The 18,254-nt window shown below is 44.5% G+C and overlaps 1 protein-coding gene across 1 annotated transcript in view; it reads right to left on the bottom strand.

The window, feature by feature from the left end:
• Positions 1-2,260: 2,260 nt before the first annotated feature.
• col28a1b (collagen, type XXVIII, alpha 1b) overlaps positions 2,261-18,254 on the bottom strand; it is a 66,970-nt gene continuing 50,976 nt past the window's right edge. Inside the window, exons 18-34 of the mRNA XM_061956306.2 lie at positions 7,665-7,733; positions 7,494-7,565; positions 7,340-7,408; positions 7,189-7,260; positions 6,986-7,054; positions 6,854-6,922; positions 6,713-6,781; positions 6,577-6,645; positions 6,450-6,518; positions 6,293-6,361; positions 6,147-6,215; positions 5,946-6,026; positions 5,752-5,787; positions 5,635-5,671; positions 5,004-5,558; positions 2,762-3,049; positions 2,261-2,669 (exon numbers count right to left, since the gene is read on the bottom strand). Of these exons, the coding sequence (XP_061812290.1) occupies positions 2,500-2,669; positions 2,762-3,049; positions 5,004-5,558; positions 5,635-5,671; positions 5,752-5,787; positions 5,946-6,026; positions 6,147-6,215; positions 6,293-6,361; positions 6,450-6,518; positions 6,577-6,645; positions 6,713-6,781; positions 6,854-6,922; positions 6,986-7,054; positions 7,189-7,260; positions 7,340-7,408; positions 7,494-7,565; positions 7,665-7,733 (1,932 nt within the window). The 3' untranslated portion in view covers positions 2,261-2,499. The remainder of the gene's footprint in view (positions 2,670-2,761; positions 3,050-5,003; positions 5,559-5,634; positions 5,672-5,751; positions 5,788-5,945; positions 6,027-6,146; positions 6,216-6,292; positions 6,362-6,449; positions 6,519-6,576; positions 6,646-6,712; positions 6,782-6,853; positions 6,923-6,985; positions 7,055-7,188; positions 7,261-7,339; positions 7,409-7,493; positions 7,566-7,664; positions 7,734-18,254) is intronic.

Below are 18,254 nucleotides of genomic sequence, written 5' to 3'. Positions count from 1 at the left end.
AGATGAGCTCAGGCCCGGCGAAGCCGGCGGCGTGTCTGGGTGTTGTTGATAAATGGTTTTCGCTTTGCATAGTAGAGTTTTAACTTGCACTTACAGATGTAGCGACCAACTGTAGTTACTGACAGTGGTTTTCCGAAGTGTTCCTGAGCCCATGTGGTGATATCCTTGACACACTGATGTTGGTTTTTGATGCAGCACTGCCTGAGGGATCGAAGGTCACGGGCATTTAAAGTTGGTTTTCGGCCTTGCCGCTTACGTGCAGTGATTTCTCCAGACTCTCTGAACCTTTTGATGATATTATGGACCATAGATGGTAAAATCCCTAAATTCTTTGCAATAGCTGGTTGAGAAATGTTGTTCTTAAACAATGTCACACAGTGGTAAAAATGCCCCTGTGCCAACTTTTTTGCAATGTGTTGTTGCCATTAAATTCTAAGTTAATAATTATTTGCAACAACAACAAAAATTAAGTTTCTCAGTTCGAACATTAAATATCTTGTCTTTGCAGTCTATTCAATTGAAAATAAGTTGAAAAGAATTCGCAAATCATTGTATTCTCTTTTTAATTATTAATTACACAATATATATATATATATATATATATATATATATATATATATATATATATATATATATATATATATATATATATATATATATATATATCACCTTGTCATGTTAATTTGATAAATAACTCACCTGCTGAAAAAGTGTGGGCACCCCTGCTGTAGCTTATAGTAGAGTATAGTTCTAACTTATAAAAAGAAGAACCATCATTACATGCTATGTAGACCACAAGGAAGAGTTTTAAATGTAGAACAAACTATATATAATATGACTCCTTTAACAAATGTTTGTACATTTTCGTAGCATTAATGAATAATATTAAAGTTTGAAAACATGCAATTGCATGCAGCATACAAGTTTGTTTTCTGTCAATATGGAAAAAACTAATATATTTGGTAAGAAATGATAATGTACTTGAGTTTGACATCTGTGACATTGATAATAACAAGGAGTAAGTAATTGATATGCAGCCAAAAATAAGTTATTTTCGTATAAATACTCTTTTTAAAAAATATATATTTTAAATAAGTGAGTTCAATGAATACTTGCCAACCTTGAGACCTCTGATTTTGGGGGGTGGGGGGCGTGGTTGGGGCGGGGGCGTGGTTAAGAGGGGAGGAGTATATTTACAGCTAGAATTCACCAAGTCAAGTATTTCATATATATATATATATATATATATATATATATATATATATAAGAAATACTTGACTTTCAGTGAATTCTAGCTATATATATATATACATATATATATATATAAAAAAGAAATACTTGAATTTCAGTGTTCATTTATTTACACATATACACACACATAACACTCATCTACTCATTGTTGAGTTAAGGGTTGAATTGTCCATCCTTGTTCTATTCTCTGATCTCTGTCACTATTTTTCTAACCATGCTGAACACCCTCTCTGATGATGCATTGCTGTGTGGCACGCACAAAAGTGCTTTCATCAAATGCACTAGAGTCTGGAATCTTCCATCTCTCCCTATCATGGCCCAAAACCGGTCAATCTTTGCTTACTGAGGAAGATCTTCACTGCCAAGCACTTGGTAGTCCACTACTTCTTCCCGGAGGCTATCCAGGTCCAATCGCAGCTGCGGCTTGGAACTTACAAGCGTATTTCTTCATCTTACTCGTCGTCGCCGTCGCCACGTCTGTATCTTTCTCGTTCTTCTGCTTCGTCTCCTTTTGTGTGCGCAGTTGTGCACTGCACTCTCTAAAAGCCGTAGATGTTATTGTCACATATGCATGTACAGTAGATGGCAGTATTGTCCTGTTTAAGAGTGTCACAACATTGCTGTTTACGGCAGATAAACTGCTTTACGGTAGACGAAAACGTGACTGCTGTTGTTGTGTGTTGTTACCTGGGAGGACGTTAATGAAACTGCCTAACAATAAACCCACATACGAAACCAAAAACTCGCCCTCCATCATTCTACAGTTATAACGTGATTGGGCAGGCACGCTGTTTATATTGTGGGAAAGCGGACGTGAAAACAGGCTGTCCTCACTCAGGTCCGCATGGAGCTGGAGGGGGTGTGGCCTCCAGCTTCGGGAGATTTTCGGGAGAAAATTTGTCCCGGGAGGTTTTCGGGAGAGGCGCTGAATTTCGGGAGTCTCCCGGAAAATCCGGGAGGGTTGGCAAGTATGGGTCAATGCAACAGCAATAGTTCAAAAATAGCTTTATTCTTCAATGACATTACACATTATTGAAATTAGGATTTAAAAAAATATAAAGTAAGAAAACAATAGTACAACATGATCGGCTTTACTGAACAGTCAGTGGTTATCAATTAAATGATGGGGTACGTGAGTAGATGACAAATAAGTTTTTAACGTTTGAATAAATTGTTAAACATTGTGTTCACATTAAAGTCAGACTTGGTAAAACTGGGTGTTAAAGGACAGTACCATGATAGTTCCTGTTAGACGTGCACGCAGGCTTCCTTACAGCTCTTTTTGCTGTCAAATTGGTTGGTGTTACCTTCACAGCCTCCAAACCAGAACTGAGCGCAGGAGTTGGCCGTGGCGTCATAGTACCACCTCACCACGTAGTCCCGGCACGGCCCCGGGTCCAGAGGATGACTGCAGCGCTCTGCCATGGAGGTAAGATGTTGTTTTGTTTTTTTGTACTCTTTTAAAACATTTCAACATGTCATCATCGAGCTTCTTTTTGGACAAACTCACGTGGGGATGCAGAAGTCATGGGTGGACGGGACCCCCGTGGGGTCTTCATGGTGGGTGCCATCGGCCCGTTGACTCCAGCCGTGACGGGGTGCTTCGGCTCAACGTTGGTTCCTGTTCTAAAAGGTTCCCTGTCAAAGAACGGCAGTCTTTGGGGTTCCAACGAGGTTCTATCGTCTGTTTTTGGTCTCTGCGGCGCAGTGGGTTCTCTTTCGGGATGAGATGGAACCGGCTGAAGGGAGACTCCTTGACCGTCCTCACAGATGCGGCTCAACAGATTCTTCTCGAGGGCTGGAACAATAAATCAGCGTCACTAATGATGCTAACTTGGCTATACTTCAAAAGAGCTAACATCCAACTGCTGCTAGTTGATAACCTACAATTGAACTAAACATTCAAAGAAGCATTCAGTTGTTTATCCAATCTGGATAAAGATTAACCCCATGAAAAAATTAAGTTGTCAACATTATCACATGTAAGATAATTCCAACATATAGCGGATAAGGTAAGATAGCACTTTAGCTCACTGTAAGCTAGTGACCGCTAACTAAAGTTGGGATTATGCGTTTTAGCAGATAATGGTTGTTTCTGCGATTTTTAGGATCTCTAGAGCTATTTTTTATCTACAAACCCCGTTTCCATATGAGTTGGGAAATTGTGTTACATGTAAATATAAACGGAATACAATGATTTGCAAATCCGTTTCAACCCATATTCAAGTGAATGCACTACAAAGACAACATATTTGATGTTCAAACTCAAAAACTTTATTTTTTTTTTGCAAATAATAATTAACTTAGAATTTCATGGCTGCAACACGTGCCAAAGTAGTTGGGAAAGGGCATGTTCACCACTGTGTTACATGGCCTTTCCTTTTAACAACACTCAGTAAACGTTTGGGAACTGAGGAGACACATTTTTTAAGCTTCTCAGGTGGAATTTTTCCCATTCATGCTTGATGTACAGCTTAAGTTGTTCAACAGTCCGGGGGTCTCCCTTGTGGTATTTTAGGCTTCATAATGCGCCACACATTTTCAATGGGAGACAGGTCTGGACTACAGGCAGGCCAGTCTAGTACCCGCACTCTTTTACTACGAAGCCACGTTGATGTAACATGTTGCTTTGCATTGTCTTGCTGAAATAAGCAGGGGCGTCCATGGTAACGTTGCTTGGATGGCAACATATGTTGCTCCAAAACCTGTATGTACCTTTCAGCATTAATGGCGCCTTCACAGATGTGTAAGTTACCCATGTCTTGGGCACTAATACACCCCCATACCATCACAGATGCTGCCTTTTCAACATTGCACCTATAACAATCCGGATGGTTCTTTTCCTCGACACGACGTCCACAGTTTCCAAAAACAATTTGAAATGTGGACTCGTCAGACCACAGAACACTTTTCCACTTTGTATCAGTCCATCTTAGATGAGTTCAGGCCCAGCGAAGCCGACGGCGTTTTTTGGGTGTTGTTGATAAATGGTTTTCGCCTTGCATAGGAGAGTTTTAACTTGCACTTACAGATGTAGCGACCAACTATAGTTACTGACAGTGGGTTTTTGAAGTGTTCCTGAGCCCATGTGGTGATATCCTTTACACACTGATGTCGCTTGTTGATGCAGTACAGCCTGAGGGATCAAAGGTCACGGGCTTAGCTGCTTACGTGCAGTGATTTCTCCAGATTCTCTGAACCCTTTGATGATATTACGGACCGTAGATGGTGACATCCCTAAATTCCTTGCAATAGCTGGTTGAGAAAGGTTTTTCTTAAACTGTTCAACAATTTGCTCACGCATTTGTTGACAAAGTGGTGATCCTCGCCCCATCCTTGTTTGTGAATGACTGAGCATTTCATGGAATCTACTTTTATACCCAATCATGGCACCCCCTGTTCCCAATTTGCCTGTTCACCTGTGGGATGTTCCAAATAAGTGTTTGATGAGCATTCCTCAACTTTATCAGTATTTATTGCCACCTTTCCCAACTTCTTTGTCACGTGTTGCTGGCATCAAATTCTAAAGTTAATGATTATTTGCAACAACAAAAAAAAGTTTATCAGTTTGAACATCAAATATGTTGTCTTTGTAGCATATTCAACTGAATATGGGTTGAAAATGATTTGCAAATCATTGTATTCCGTTTATATTTACATCTAACACAATTTCCCAACTCATATGGAAACGGGGTTTGTACTTGCTATTCTAGTCTGTGTTTTTTTGCGTTACAAGATCTGGCCATTGTCACCTGGCAGTGTTTTGAAGTCGTTGATGAGATACACGTGGTCTCCGTCTGGTTCCGAAGCCATGAGGTCCAGTTCCTTCTTGAACTCCACAAACAGCGGGTCGCTGGTGTTGACCACACCGATCACAAACATCTCGATGTTACTTGCCCGGGCTTCCCTCACTGCGCTCTCCAGACTGACCGAGTCCCTCTTGTCGGCCTGGCCGTCTGTGATGACGATGGCCACCTTCCTCACGCCGACCCTAGCCGCTCTGAAAAGATGGTTGGCCCGCTGGATGGCGCTGCCCGTAAAAGTGCCCTCGCCCAAATAGGTCATAGAGCGCACCGCCGACTTGACCTCGTCCAGGGAGGCCTCCTGGTTGAGGCTGACCACCACCGTGTTGATGTGGCTGTAGAGCACCACGCCTACCCGTGTGGTGCCTCTGCCCACGGAAGCCCGGTCTACGACGGCACTCACAAAGTCTTTGATGACATTGAAGTTGTCCGGGCCCACGCTCTCGGAGCTGTCAATCACAAAGACCAGCTCCAACGGGCTTTGGCGGCACGTCACCCCGCAATCTGGGACATGAAATAGTCACCTGGACTTTAATCATGGAACAAAAGTAGAAACTACGTCTCAGTGTTACCGACTTACTGCATATTGATCTCACGATTTTGATGATTTCTTCCCTCTGTGAAAGTAGCAAAGAAAGGTTCTCAGGACTGAAAAAAAAATCACGTTGAACTTTAACTTTGACATTATTTGACTTACCGTAATTCCAGGGTCACCTTTTTGTCCCACTCGTCCCTGTGATTCAAAACAGATAGACCATGAGATGATGCATTCAGGTTGAGTCCTCAACCATCATTTGCACAGTACATCCTAGGTTTGAAGAGTCAAACCTGTCCATTCCCATCTCCATCTATTCCTCCATTCATAACTTGTTTTAAAACAAAATCCAGTACCAAAAGTCCGGTGGCTCCAGGTTCTCCAGCTGACCCACTGTCTCCCTTTTTTCCTCTCTCACCACTGAAGCCTCGGTCCCCCTGCAAGAGCGGAGTAGCATCCATCTAATCAGGCTTAAACCACAGAGTCAAGCTGGCATGGGTATTTTTAAGTAATTCTCAAGGACTTTGGTTAAGGGATTATCAGCAAGATCGTGGTACCTTGTCCCCCTGCAGTCCTAGTCCAGAAGGACCTCTCGGGCCAGGAATCCCCTGAAATCCAGGCTCTCCCTGGAAAGAAAGTCAAAACATTCTGGAGTCTGCACTCTTGCAAAGTGGATCCTGCAGTTTTCACGTGGCAGCTTTACCTTTTGTCCTTGGATACCCTCACCTGGGGGGCCCTGTGGACCAGGAGGGCCTATTGCGCCAATGGAACCCTGCACGAAAAAGTCAAAAGCCTGTCTCTCAAGAGAAATCTGAATCTTTAAGGCTTCAATGCATGATAATCACAATTTAAAAGACTACCTTTGGCCCAAGATGTCCAATTCCTGGTGGCCCTCCAGGTCCAGGAGTTCCAGGTAGGCCTCTGTCTCCCTGGATGAAATGAAGATAGTTATCAACCACTCATCATTCTTTGCTACCTCTTCCTTACCTTTGGTCCTGGTAGGCCTACTCCATCTGGTCCAGGCTCGCCCGTCAAGCCAGGAGGTCCTGGAAGACCCTAAGGCAAAAGGATGATAACAAGGACCAGCAAAGGCTGGACACTGATAAAGTACATTGGTACTCACTGGAAGGCCTGGACTGCCTTCTCCTTTACCTCCAGACAACCCTGCAGGTCCTGGAAACCCTCTGTCACCCTTTAAAAACAAACCACACTGTCAGAACTTTGTCATCATAGATTATTGAAAGTAATAAGAACTTGAACGCACCTTGGGTCCAGTTATACTCCGGCCTGGCTCACCCACAGCTCCAGCGGAACCTTGCTGACCGGGATCTCCCTAGAGGGACAGCAAGAATGGATGATGCGAGGAAACAAACGGGGTTGCACCGCATGTTCTTACCTTGGCACCAGGAATACCCCTCCCTAGTTGTCCTGGTGCACCGGGTGGCCCGATAAATCCAGGATCCCCCTAAACACAAAACACTAATTGGGCTGCATTCCAGAAAAGTAGGAAGTCAAAGTTTCTATTCACAACGTCAAAGCAGATCGATGTACCGCAACTTCATCAAGTTGCACAACAATGATGGCCTCGAAAACCCTTACCTTTGGTCCCACTGGTCCCGCAGGACCAACAGCACCTGGCTGACCCCTGGTCCCTCTGTCCCCTCTGTCCCCCTGACAAAACATCATGCTAAGTTTGCTCATGCTATTACAATCATAATGATGATTAAAAAAACTGTGTGAAAATCTTCACCTTTCCTCCAGGGGCGCCTGTACCGGGACTACCGTCTGGTCCCCTGGACCCCGGGAACCCGATGTCACCCTGACATTGAAAAAAGGAGGGAACCAAAGTAACTTCAAAATATCCGTTAAATACCTTTAATACTGTATACAGTGAACTTTGATACCTTTTGCCCTGCGACCCCATCCTCTCCTGGCTGACCAGGGATGCCGGGTGGACCCTGGACTCCCACATCCCCCTAGGAGCATCATAATGTTGTATCAAAGGTTTTGTCTAAAAGTTACCCTTTGGGATGTCATTGTTGTGTGAGTTTGTGGTACAAAGTTACCACACTTACTTTTGGTCCTTGCACTCCCGCGCCTCTCTCACCAGGTGGTCCTGGAACTCCTGAGAATCCCTGATTTCCCTAATTGTCACACAAACACAAACTCTGTTTTGTTTGTATTGCCGCAAGTGTTATTTTCGTCATAGAACACATTAGGGCTGTGGATATTACAACAACTCACGATTCAATTAGTCTCGATTCAAGACTATTCTCGATTTAAATCGATCCTTTTCAGTCAGATTAATCACACTTCTGAGTTTGCTAGTGACGTTCTTGCAAGCGGCTGCCTCAAACACATGTTCTGCTTTTACAAACCCCGTTTCCATATGAGTTGGGAAATTGTGTTAGATGTAAATGTAAACTGAATACAATGATTTGCAAATAATTTTCAACCCATATTCAGTTGAATATGCTACAAAGACAACATATTTGATGTTCAAACTGATAAACATTTTTTTTTTTTGCAAATAATCATTAACTTTAGAATTTGATGCCAGCAACACGTGACAAAGAAGTTGGGAAAGGTGGCAATAAATACTGATAAAGTTGAGGAATGCTCATCAAACACTTATTTGGAACATCCCACAGGTGTGCAGGCTAATTGGGAACAGGTGGGTGCCATGATTGGGTATAAAAACAGCTTCCCAGAAAATGCTCAGTCTTTAACAAGAAAGGATGGGGCGAGGCACACCCCTTTGTCCACAACTGCGTGAGCAAATAGTCAAACAGTTTAAGAATAACATTTCTCAAAGTGCAATTGCAAGAAATTTAGGGATTTCAACATCTACGGTCCATAATATCATCAAAAGTTCAGAGAATCTGGAGAAATCACTCCACGTAAGCGGCATTGCCGGAAACCAACATTGAATGACCGTGACCTTCGATCCCTCAGACGGCACTGTATCAAAAACCGACATCAATCTCTAAAGGATATCACCACATGGGCTCAGGAACACTTCAGAAAACCACTGTCACTAAATACAGTTCGTCGTTACATCTGTAAGTGCAAGTTAAAGCTCTACTATGCAAAGCGAAAGCCATTTATTAACAACATCCAGAAACGTGGCCGGCTTCTCTGGGCCCGAGATCATCTAAGATGGACTCATGCAAAGTGGAAAAGTGTTCTGTGGTTTGACGAGTCCACATTTCAAATTGTTTTTGGAAATATTCGACATCGTGGCATCCGGACCAAAGGGGAAGCGAACCATCCAGACTGTTATCGACGCAAAGTTCAAAAGCCAGCATCTGTGATGGTATGGGGGTGCATTAGTGCCCAAGGCATGGGTAACTTACACATCTCTGAAAGCACCATTAATGCTGAAAGGTACATACAGGTTTTGGAACAACATATGCTGCCATCTAAGCGCGGTCTTTTTCATGGACGCCCCTGCTTATTTCAGCAAGACAATGCCAAGCCACATTCAGCACGTGTTACAACAGCCTGACTTCGTAAAAAAAGAGTGCGGGCACTTTCCTGGCCCGCCTGCAGTCCAGACCTGTCCCCCATCGAAAATGTGTGGCGCATTATGAAGCGTAAAATACGACAGCGGAGACCCCGGACTGTTGAACGACTGAAGCTCTACATAAAACAAGAATGGGAAAGAATTCCACTTTCAAAGCTTCAACAATTAGTTTCCTCAGTTCCCGATCGTTTATTGAGTGTTGTTAAAAGAAAAGGTGATGTAACACAGTGGTGAACATGCCCTTTCCCAACTACTTTGGCACGTGTTGCAGCCATGAAATTCTAAGTTAATTATTATTTGCAAAAAAAGTTTATGAGTTTGAACATCAAATATGTTGTCTTTGTAGTGCATTCAATTGAATATGGGTTGAAAAGGATTTGCAAATCATTGTATTCCGTTTATATTTACATCTAACACAATTTCCCAACTCATATGGAAACGGGGTTTGTAGATGGTATTTTAATCTTGTGCTTTGATGAGGGTATTATTAGCTGCAGTAGATGCAAATTACCTTGGTTTTATCTAAAGTTTATTTTCTGTCACGACTAGTGGCTCAGGTCATGTCTAGTCTACGTTTTTGGGTGTATTTCCTGTTTTCTGGCTTTATTTCCCGTTTAGCTCTCCTATTTTGGTTTCCACTTCCTGTGTGTGCCTTCCTGCACCGTTTCCCTCTGATGATTGATCAGAAGACTCACCTATTGCTGATCACTAATCAGAGCGCTTTATAAGCCAGCCTCACTCCTTAGTGGGAGCTAGATCATTCTGTTACGTCTCGGCATTGTGAATACTCGAGCGGAAGTGCAGGTAAGAAGCTTTTGTCTTCTCACCAGACCCTCAATGTAACACAAAGTTTTTGTGAGTATTTAGAAACAATTATTCTAACACTAACCACGACCCATCAGGAGCAAGGGTGAAGTGTGTCTTTGAAACCTACCAAGAGTAAGGCTCGTAAAACTCCACTGTGTAGGGAGGGGAAAGCAAGATGAAGGTGTTCCTGTGTTCTTTCATGTATGGTAATCAACAGAAAGATATTGTTCTAACCCAAGGACTTCAAAGCGGAGATAAGACAGGATCTGCCCAATTTCCAGACGACCTCTTTTTGAACCTCCTTTTTGAACTGGTATACGAACCTCTTTTTGAACTGACCTTTTCTGTGAACTTTTTGCGACCTTTGTCCTTTGGAAACAGCGGTAGGGAGGGTGGACCCTCCCCGACCACATGGCCACCGCTGTTTCCAAAGGACAAAGGTCGCAAAAAGTTCACAGAAAAGGTCAGTTCAAAAAGACGTTCGTATAACAGTTCAAAAAGGAGGTTCAAAAAGAGGTCGTCTGGAAATTGGGCAGATCCTGTCTTCTCTCCGCTTTGAAGTCCTTGGGTTAGAACAATATCTTTCTGTTGATTACCATACATGAAAGAACACAGGAACACCTTCATCTTGCTTTCTCCTCCCTACACAGTGGAGTTTTACGAGCCTTACTCTTGGTAGGTTTCAAAGACAGCTTTTGTCTTCTCACCAGACCCTCAATGTAACACAAAGTTTTTGTGAGAATTTAGAAACAATTATTCTAACACTAACCACGACCCATCAGGAGCAAGGGTGAAGTGTCTTGCTCAAGGACACAACGGACGTGACGAGGTTGGTAGAAGGTGGGGATTGAACCAGGAACCCTCAGGTTGGCGGCACGGCCACTCTGCCAACCGCGTGGAAACACACTCCAAAACCTAACACTTGGCCACAGGTGGCGACATTTTTCCCTGTCGTTTGCACCGACCTGATCACAGACTGTATAACGATCCAACGCCTTTTGGATAGCCGTCCGCAATCAAGAGAAAGTAGTATTTGCGGTCAAAATTAAATTAAATTGCTTGACTTATCTGCGTTTATACATGATAAATAAAATAAAAAATGTTGATTAATCACGTGTCTTACCATGTTAAATTTGACAGCCCTAAATATTTAGTATATACCGTATTTTACGGACTATAAGTCGCAGTTTTTTTCATAGTTTGGCCGGGGGTGCGACTTATACTCAGAAGCGACTTATGTGTGAAATTATTAACACATTACCGTAAAATATCAAATAATTTTATTTAGCTCATTCACGTAAGAGACTAGACGTATAAGATTTCATGGGATTTAGCGATTAGGAGTGACAGATTGTTTGGTAAACGTATAGCATGTTCTATCTCTGGCATCTGTTTGTCTTGAGAGACAATAGAGTTTTGCGCACAATTGTCAATTCATGTCATGTGCAACGCCTGTTGTGACTATATAAGCCAATTCTTGACAGGCATGCTTTGCTGCAGTTCCTGCATACATATTGTATTGTTGGTTGATTCAGTGGGGGTGTGACTGTTCGCTTTCTACGTTCATGCTTCTCCTCCCACTGTCTTACTCTTCTTAAGTCACTCTGATGTACGCCCTCCTTCACTAACTTCCTCCATTTCCCACGTTCAGCTGAAGAAGCTTCCCAGTTTAATGGGTTGATGTCACTGGCCTTCATATCACGCTTACACACATCTTTAAAACGAAGGACAGGTCTTCCCACAGCCCTTGTTCCAGAGGCCAGTTCTCCGTACAGGATGTCTTTTGGAATGCGAGTGTCATCCATTCGACTTACATGGCCAAGCCATCTCAGACGTCGTTGTATAAGGAGAGCGAAGATTGTCTTCATTCCTGTTTTCTCGAGGACATCCTTATTCGGGATGCGATCCTGCCATTTGATTCCCAGAATCCGCCTTAGGCACCGAAGATGGAAGGAGTTCAAACGGCGCTCTTGGCGTGCATACGAGGTCCATGACTCGCTGCCATAAAGTAGAGTGCTGAGAACACAGGCTTGATAGATCTTCATTTTCGTGTTGATGGTTAGCAGTGTGTTCTCCCAAGCACGCTTGGAGAGTCTAGCCATCGTTGTAGATGCTTTGCCGATGCGGATGTTGAGCTCGGCATCGAGAGAGAGATTGCTGGATATGGTTGAGCCAAGATAGGTGAAGTTCTCAACAACTTGCAGGGTGTGGTTTCCAATGGAGATCCTTGGAATGTTGCGCATATCTTGTCCCATAATGTTGGTCTTCTTGAGGCTTATAGTTAAGCCAAAGTCTTTGCATGCATCAGAAAAGCTGTTGATCAGCCTCTGTAGTGCTTCCTCTGATGGTGCGGCCAGAGCAGCATCATCTGCAAAGAGCAGCTCTCTGATGAGGACTTTACGCACTCTGGTCTTTGCCCGGAGACGTGCGAGGTTGAACAGTTTCCCGTCGCTCCTTGTGTGCAGGTAAACACCATCGTCAGATGATTTGAATGCTTCTGACAATAGCAACGAGAAGAAGATTCCGAAGAGCGTAGGAGCAAGCACGCATCCTTGCTTCACTCCATTCTCAATTGGGAATGGGGCAGATGCGGAGCCGTCACACTGGATAGTTCCTTGCATATCTTCATGGAATGATGTTATCAGCTTCAGCAGCTTTGGTGGGCAGCCTATCTTGTGCAAAAGCTTGAAGAGAGCCTTCCTGCTAACTAAATCGAAGGCCTTTGTAAGGTCGATGAAGGCGATATACAATGGTTGTCTCTACTCACGGCATTTCTCTTGTAATTGTCTGATAGAAAATATCATGTCAATGGTCGATCTCCCCGACCTGAATCCACATTGTGATTCTGGATATACACGGGCAGCAAGCAATTGCAGTCTGTTGAGTAACACTCTAGCGAAGGTCTTCCCGACAGTGCTTAGGAGGTATATTCCACAGTAATTGTTGCAGTCGCTGCGATCACCTTTATTTTTGTACAGTGTGATGATGTTTGAGTCACGCATATCCTGAGGAATTGTTCCTTCATCCCAGCATTGACATAGAAGCTCATGAAGATGGTCTAGAAGAACAGTGTCCTTACTGTTCTTGATGATCTCAGTGGGAATGCCATCGTTGCCTGGAGCTTTGCCACAGGTAAGGGAGTTGACTGCCTTCTTGAGCTCCGCTAAGGTTGGGAGCTTGTCGAGATCATCCATGACAGGTAGGTTCTCGATGTTCTCAATTGTAGTGTCATTGACTGCAATATCCCGGGAGTAGAGTTCCTGGTAGTGCTCGACCCATCTTTCCATCTGGAGCCCACGGTCTGTGATGACTTCTCCAGTGGAGGATTTCAGTGGGACTACCTTCTTGGTAGTTGGTCCGAAAGCTTTCTTCATACCTGTATACATGCCACGAGAATTACCGTTATCTGCAGCCAGTTGGATACTCTCGCAGAGGTCGAGCCAGTAGCTGTTAGCACATTGCCTTGCAATGCGTTTGGCGTTATTTCTTGTCTTCCTGAGAGCCTCAAGTGTCTTTGCAGATGGATCGTTCTTTTAACTCATTTGGGCTGTTCTCTTGGCTTCGATGATGGGCTCCATCTCTGCAAGCCCAGCGACAAACCAGTCTGGGTTCTTCTTTTCTCTCTTACCATAGATGGCCATGGCTGTGCTGTGAACAGCATCCCAAACCATCACCCAACCATGCAAATTTTGCATTTCCTTTGGAAATCGAGGTCCCAGAGTCTGGAGGAAGACAGGAGAGGCACAGGATCCACGTTGCCTGAAGTCTAGTGTAAAGTTTCCACCATTAGTGAGGGTTTGGGGTGCCATGTCATCTGCTGGTGTCGGTCCACTCTGTTTCCTGAGATCCAGGGTCAACGCAGCCGTCTACCAGCAAGTTTTAGAGCACTTCATGCTTCCTGCTGCTGACCTGCTCTATGGAGATGGAGATTTCAAGTTCCAACAGGACTTGGCGCCTGCACACAGCGCAAAATCTACCCGTGCCTGGTTTACGGACCATGGTATTTCTGTTCTAAATTGGCCCGCCAACTCCCCTGACCTTAGCCCCATAGAAAATCTGTGGGGTATTGTGAAAAGGAAGATGCAGAATGCCAGACCCAAAAACGCAGAAGAGTTGAAGGCCACTATCAGAGCAACCTGGGCTCTCATAACACCTGAGCAGTGCCAGAAACTCATCGACTCCATGCCACGCCGCATTAACGCAGTAATTGAGGCAAAAGGAGCTCCAACCAAGTATTGAGTATTGTACATGCTCATATTTTTCATTTTCATACTTTTCAGTTGGCCAACATTTCTAAAAATCCCTTTTTTGTATTAGCCTTAAGTAATATTCTAATTTTGTGACACACGGAATTTTGGATTTTCATTTGTTGCCACTTCAAATCATCAAAATTAAATGAAATAAACATTTGAATGCATCAGTCTGTGTGCAATGAATACATATAATGTACAAGTTACACCTTTTGAATGCAATTACTGAAATAAATCAAGTTTTTCAAAATATTCTAATTTACTGGCTTTTACCTGTACATACGCGCCTGGCAGCCCGAGTGACGTCATTCAACCAGGGCTGAGGCGTGGCTTTAGAGCGGCGGCATTTGAAAGGCGCGATCGTGTCCAGTGTTTGTAAACAAATAGAGTTGAACCCAGAAACCAACTCTTCAGTATTCAGACATACAGATGCTGCAGAATTATCATCACAAAGAGTCGAAAAAATAGAGGAGAACCGAGCAGGAGACGAAGAATTAAACATGCGAGAGCGTTGGGGCGGTGCGCACAATTTAACTGGACACTGCGTGGCAATATCAAACAGGATCGGCATGTGATCAGAGAACACAGCGTCGCAAATGTCCAAATTAAAAACACACAAACCATACGAGAGCACTAAATCGAGTGTATGCCCGCGTTCATGTGTAGAACCACACACAGACTGTACAAAGTTAAATGAGTCGATTATATTCAGGAAGCTCCTGGAAAGCGGCTCGTCTGGACAGCAGGTGTGAATATTAAAATCACCCACAATAAGGACACGATCATATTTGGGCAGGATTTCAGCCAGAAATTCAGAAAAGTCAGTTATAAAGTCTTTGTGGTACTTGGGTGGTCGATACTTGACGGCACACAGGACGACATCAGAAAGACCCAGTTCAAACATGCACAGTTCGAAGCTTGAAAAGGAGGATTGTAGGCGGATCTGACGGCATTTAAAGTCATTTTTAAAAACGACTGCTAATCCTCCTCCTTTTCGACCGGACGGCCGTGGGGAATTAAAGTAGGAACACTCCGGAGGCAGAAGTTCATTAAGAGGGGCGGACTCACCGGCTCTCAGCCATGTCTCCGTCACACAGAGGAAGTCCAGTCCGCGGGAAGTGAAGAAATCCTTCAGGATAAAAGTTTTGTTTGTCAAAGATCTTGCGTTCACAAGACCGAACCTGGCGGGGGCCAGCACGTCCAAGGCCGCAATTAATCCGGGTGGGGCCCGACACACAGCCCGCAGGTGGCGGTGATCCACCCCGCGCCTCCGGGGGCGGGGACAGCAGGAGCGACGACGGCAAGCTTCTTCCTCCAAACCAACGATAGGAACCAGCCAGGAGCCGATGGGATCGAGCAAGCGTGGGTGCAGTAGGAGACCGGATACCGCACCATTCCTCCTTCGGGGAGCCACGGGAAGCCGGGCCAGGAGTGCCCTAACTTTCACCAGCTGGCCGCCACGTTTACCGCGGCGCCGGAGACGCTTCCGCCGGGGGAGAGGAGCCAGGGGGCGGGAAAGGAAGGCAGGAATCCGGCCAGGTGAAAAAGCTGACTGGGACGTCGAAAACCAACGTCGAAGTTGATCATATCAGTGGGAGAGGGGCAAAGATCCAACAGTGTTTGGCGGTCATACACAAGCAGTGAGCTGACAGAGACGAAAATAGACGCAAAAAACACAAAAACGAACAGAGCTGACAGCGAGAGACGGCAGGCCAAAGCACATACTGGCGCCATCTTGCATCGATTAGATCTAGTTGATGCCAACTTTTTGATCTGGGATGCCTCCAGGAAACCCTGTGATGTGGCTTTGTTGAGAAGAATGTGTTGGTAATACAAAGGTGGTGGTAAGAACAAAGTTCTAGTAGTCTCTGTCCATTCTCGTTTAGTTTTCCTATGCCAAAGTGTCCAATGCATTTGGGCCAGGAGTCATGGTCTGATCCCACTCGAGCATTGAAGTCTCCTAGTAAGAACAGGTGCTCAGTGGCAGGAATGTCAGTGATGATAGAGTCTAGATGATTGTAGAACTGATCCTTTGCCTCTGCAGAGCTGCAAAGAGTAGGAGCATAAATGCTCAGGATGTTTACTGGACCTGAAGCACTTGACAGGCGAAGAGAAAGTATGCGTTCTGTGCCTCCATTTGGTGGTTCAGTTGAGGAGAGTAAGGAGTTCCTCACTGCAAGTCCGAAACCATGCAGACGTTGTTCCTGTGGCTCTCTTCCCTGCCAAAATATGGTGTAGTCTTCTTCTCTGATATAGCCGTCTGAGGGGAGTCTCGTCTCCTGCAGGGCAGCAATATCGATGTTGAGCCTCTTGAGCTCGCGGTTGATGATGGCCGTCTTCCGATTGTCGTCAACCGTGGATAGATCTTCCGAGAAGCCAGGACTCATGGTCCTGACGTTCCAGCTTGCTAAACGCAAGACAGGCAGTTTTTTCTGTTTTTGTTGTTTGCCTGGTGCAGTATTTACAGTCCGCTTGTCAAGTCAGTCCTTTAAGCTCCAAGCACCCGATGAAGCAGGCGGCCTGTGGCGGGTCAGTACCTTATTAACCAGGGGCTGCCCAGCTTAAGGTGGGCGGTAACTGACCAGTAGGACGCGATGGTCCCTCCCACCGACGGAGATAACCCGTAGCGCCGATATCCTACGCTAATCGAAAACGGCTTATAACTCGTAACTGCTATCTCCCGTGTTGTTTCTGCTACTTTTGACGGTGGCACTGAAGTAGCCTCTCCAGTTTTTTGGCGCAAGCCTGGGCTAGAGGTATGGAGATACTGGGTAGCCCATTCGTCAGAATCTCCCTCTCGGCCTTACTAACGTAGTCCAAAGGAAAGCATAGCGATACGTTTGGCATCAGTTTGGCTGCAGGAGCTGCCGGAAAAGTGTCGTATCGAACACCAGACCGCCTGCGGGGCTCCACTCTGTTATCCGTAACCCTGGACAGGGGCCCATACCGGGTACTGTCAGCCGGAGCCAGCTGAGCCCGAGACTCGTGTCAGGCAGGGTCGTCACGCCCTGACGTAGTTGCCAAGTTCACTTGGCCACTACCCACTACCTTTGAAATAGCATGTTCTATATGTTATAGTTATTTGAATGACTCTTACCATAATATGTTACGTTAACATACCAGGCACGTTCTCAGTTGGTTGTTTATGCCAGTGTTTTTCAACCTTTTTTGAGCCAAGGCACATTTTTTGCGTTGAAAAAATGCGGAGGCACACCAACAGCAGAAATCATTAAAAAACGAAACTCAGTTGACAATAAAAAGTCGTTGTCGCGATTGTTGGATATGACTTTAAAACATAACCAAGCATGCATCACTATAGCTCTTGTCTCAAAGTAGGTGTACTGTCACCACCTGTCACATCACGCCCTGACCTATTTGGAGTTTTTTGGTGTTTTCCTGTGCGTAGTGTTTTAGTTCTTGTCTTGCGCTCCTATTTTAATGGCTTTTTCTCTTTTTTTGATATTTTCCTGTAGCAGTTTCATGTCTTCCTTTGAGCGATATTTCCCGCATCAACTTTGTTTTAGCAATCAAAAAGATTTTAGTGGTTTTTATCCTTCTTTGTGGGGACATAGTTGATTGTCATGTCATGTTCGGATGTACTTTGTGGACGCCGTCTTTGCTCCACAGTAAGTTTTTGCTGTCGTCCAGCATTGTGTTTTTGTTTACTTTGCAAACAGTTCAGTTTTCGTTTCGTTCTGCTTAGCCTTCCCTAAGCTTCAATGCCTTTTCTTAGTGACACTCATCTTTTGTTTATTTTTGGTCTAAGCATTAGATACCTTTTTACCTGCGCCCTGCCTCCCGCTGATTCCGAGATCTACAAAGCAATTAGCGACCTGCTGCCACCTACTGATATGGAAGAGTATTACACGGTTACTCTGCCGAGCTCTCGACAGCACCGACACTCAACAACAACACATCATTTGCAGACTATAATTACTGGTTTGCAAAAAATATGTTTAACCCAAATAGGTGAAATTAGATCATCTCCCATGGCACACCAGACTGTATCTCACGGCACACTAGTGTGCCACGGCACAGTGGTTGAAAAACACTGATTTATGCGTCATATAACGTACACTTAT

Source organism: Nerophis lumbriciformis, linkage group LG04 (assembly GCF_033978685.3).
Source record: "Nerophis lumbriciformis linkage group LG04, RoL_Nlum_v2.1, whole genome shotgun sequence".
Taxonomy (NCBI): Eukaryota; Metazoa; Chordata; class Actinopteri; order Syngnathiformes; family Syngnathidae; genus Nerophis; species Nerophis lumbriciformis.
The sequence above is the reverse complement of the archived record's forward strand: the minus strand, read 5'-3'. Positions and strand labels throughout refer to the sequence as shown.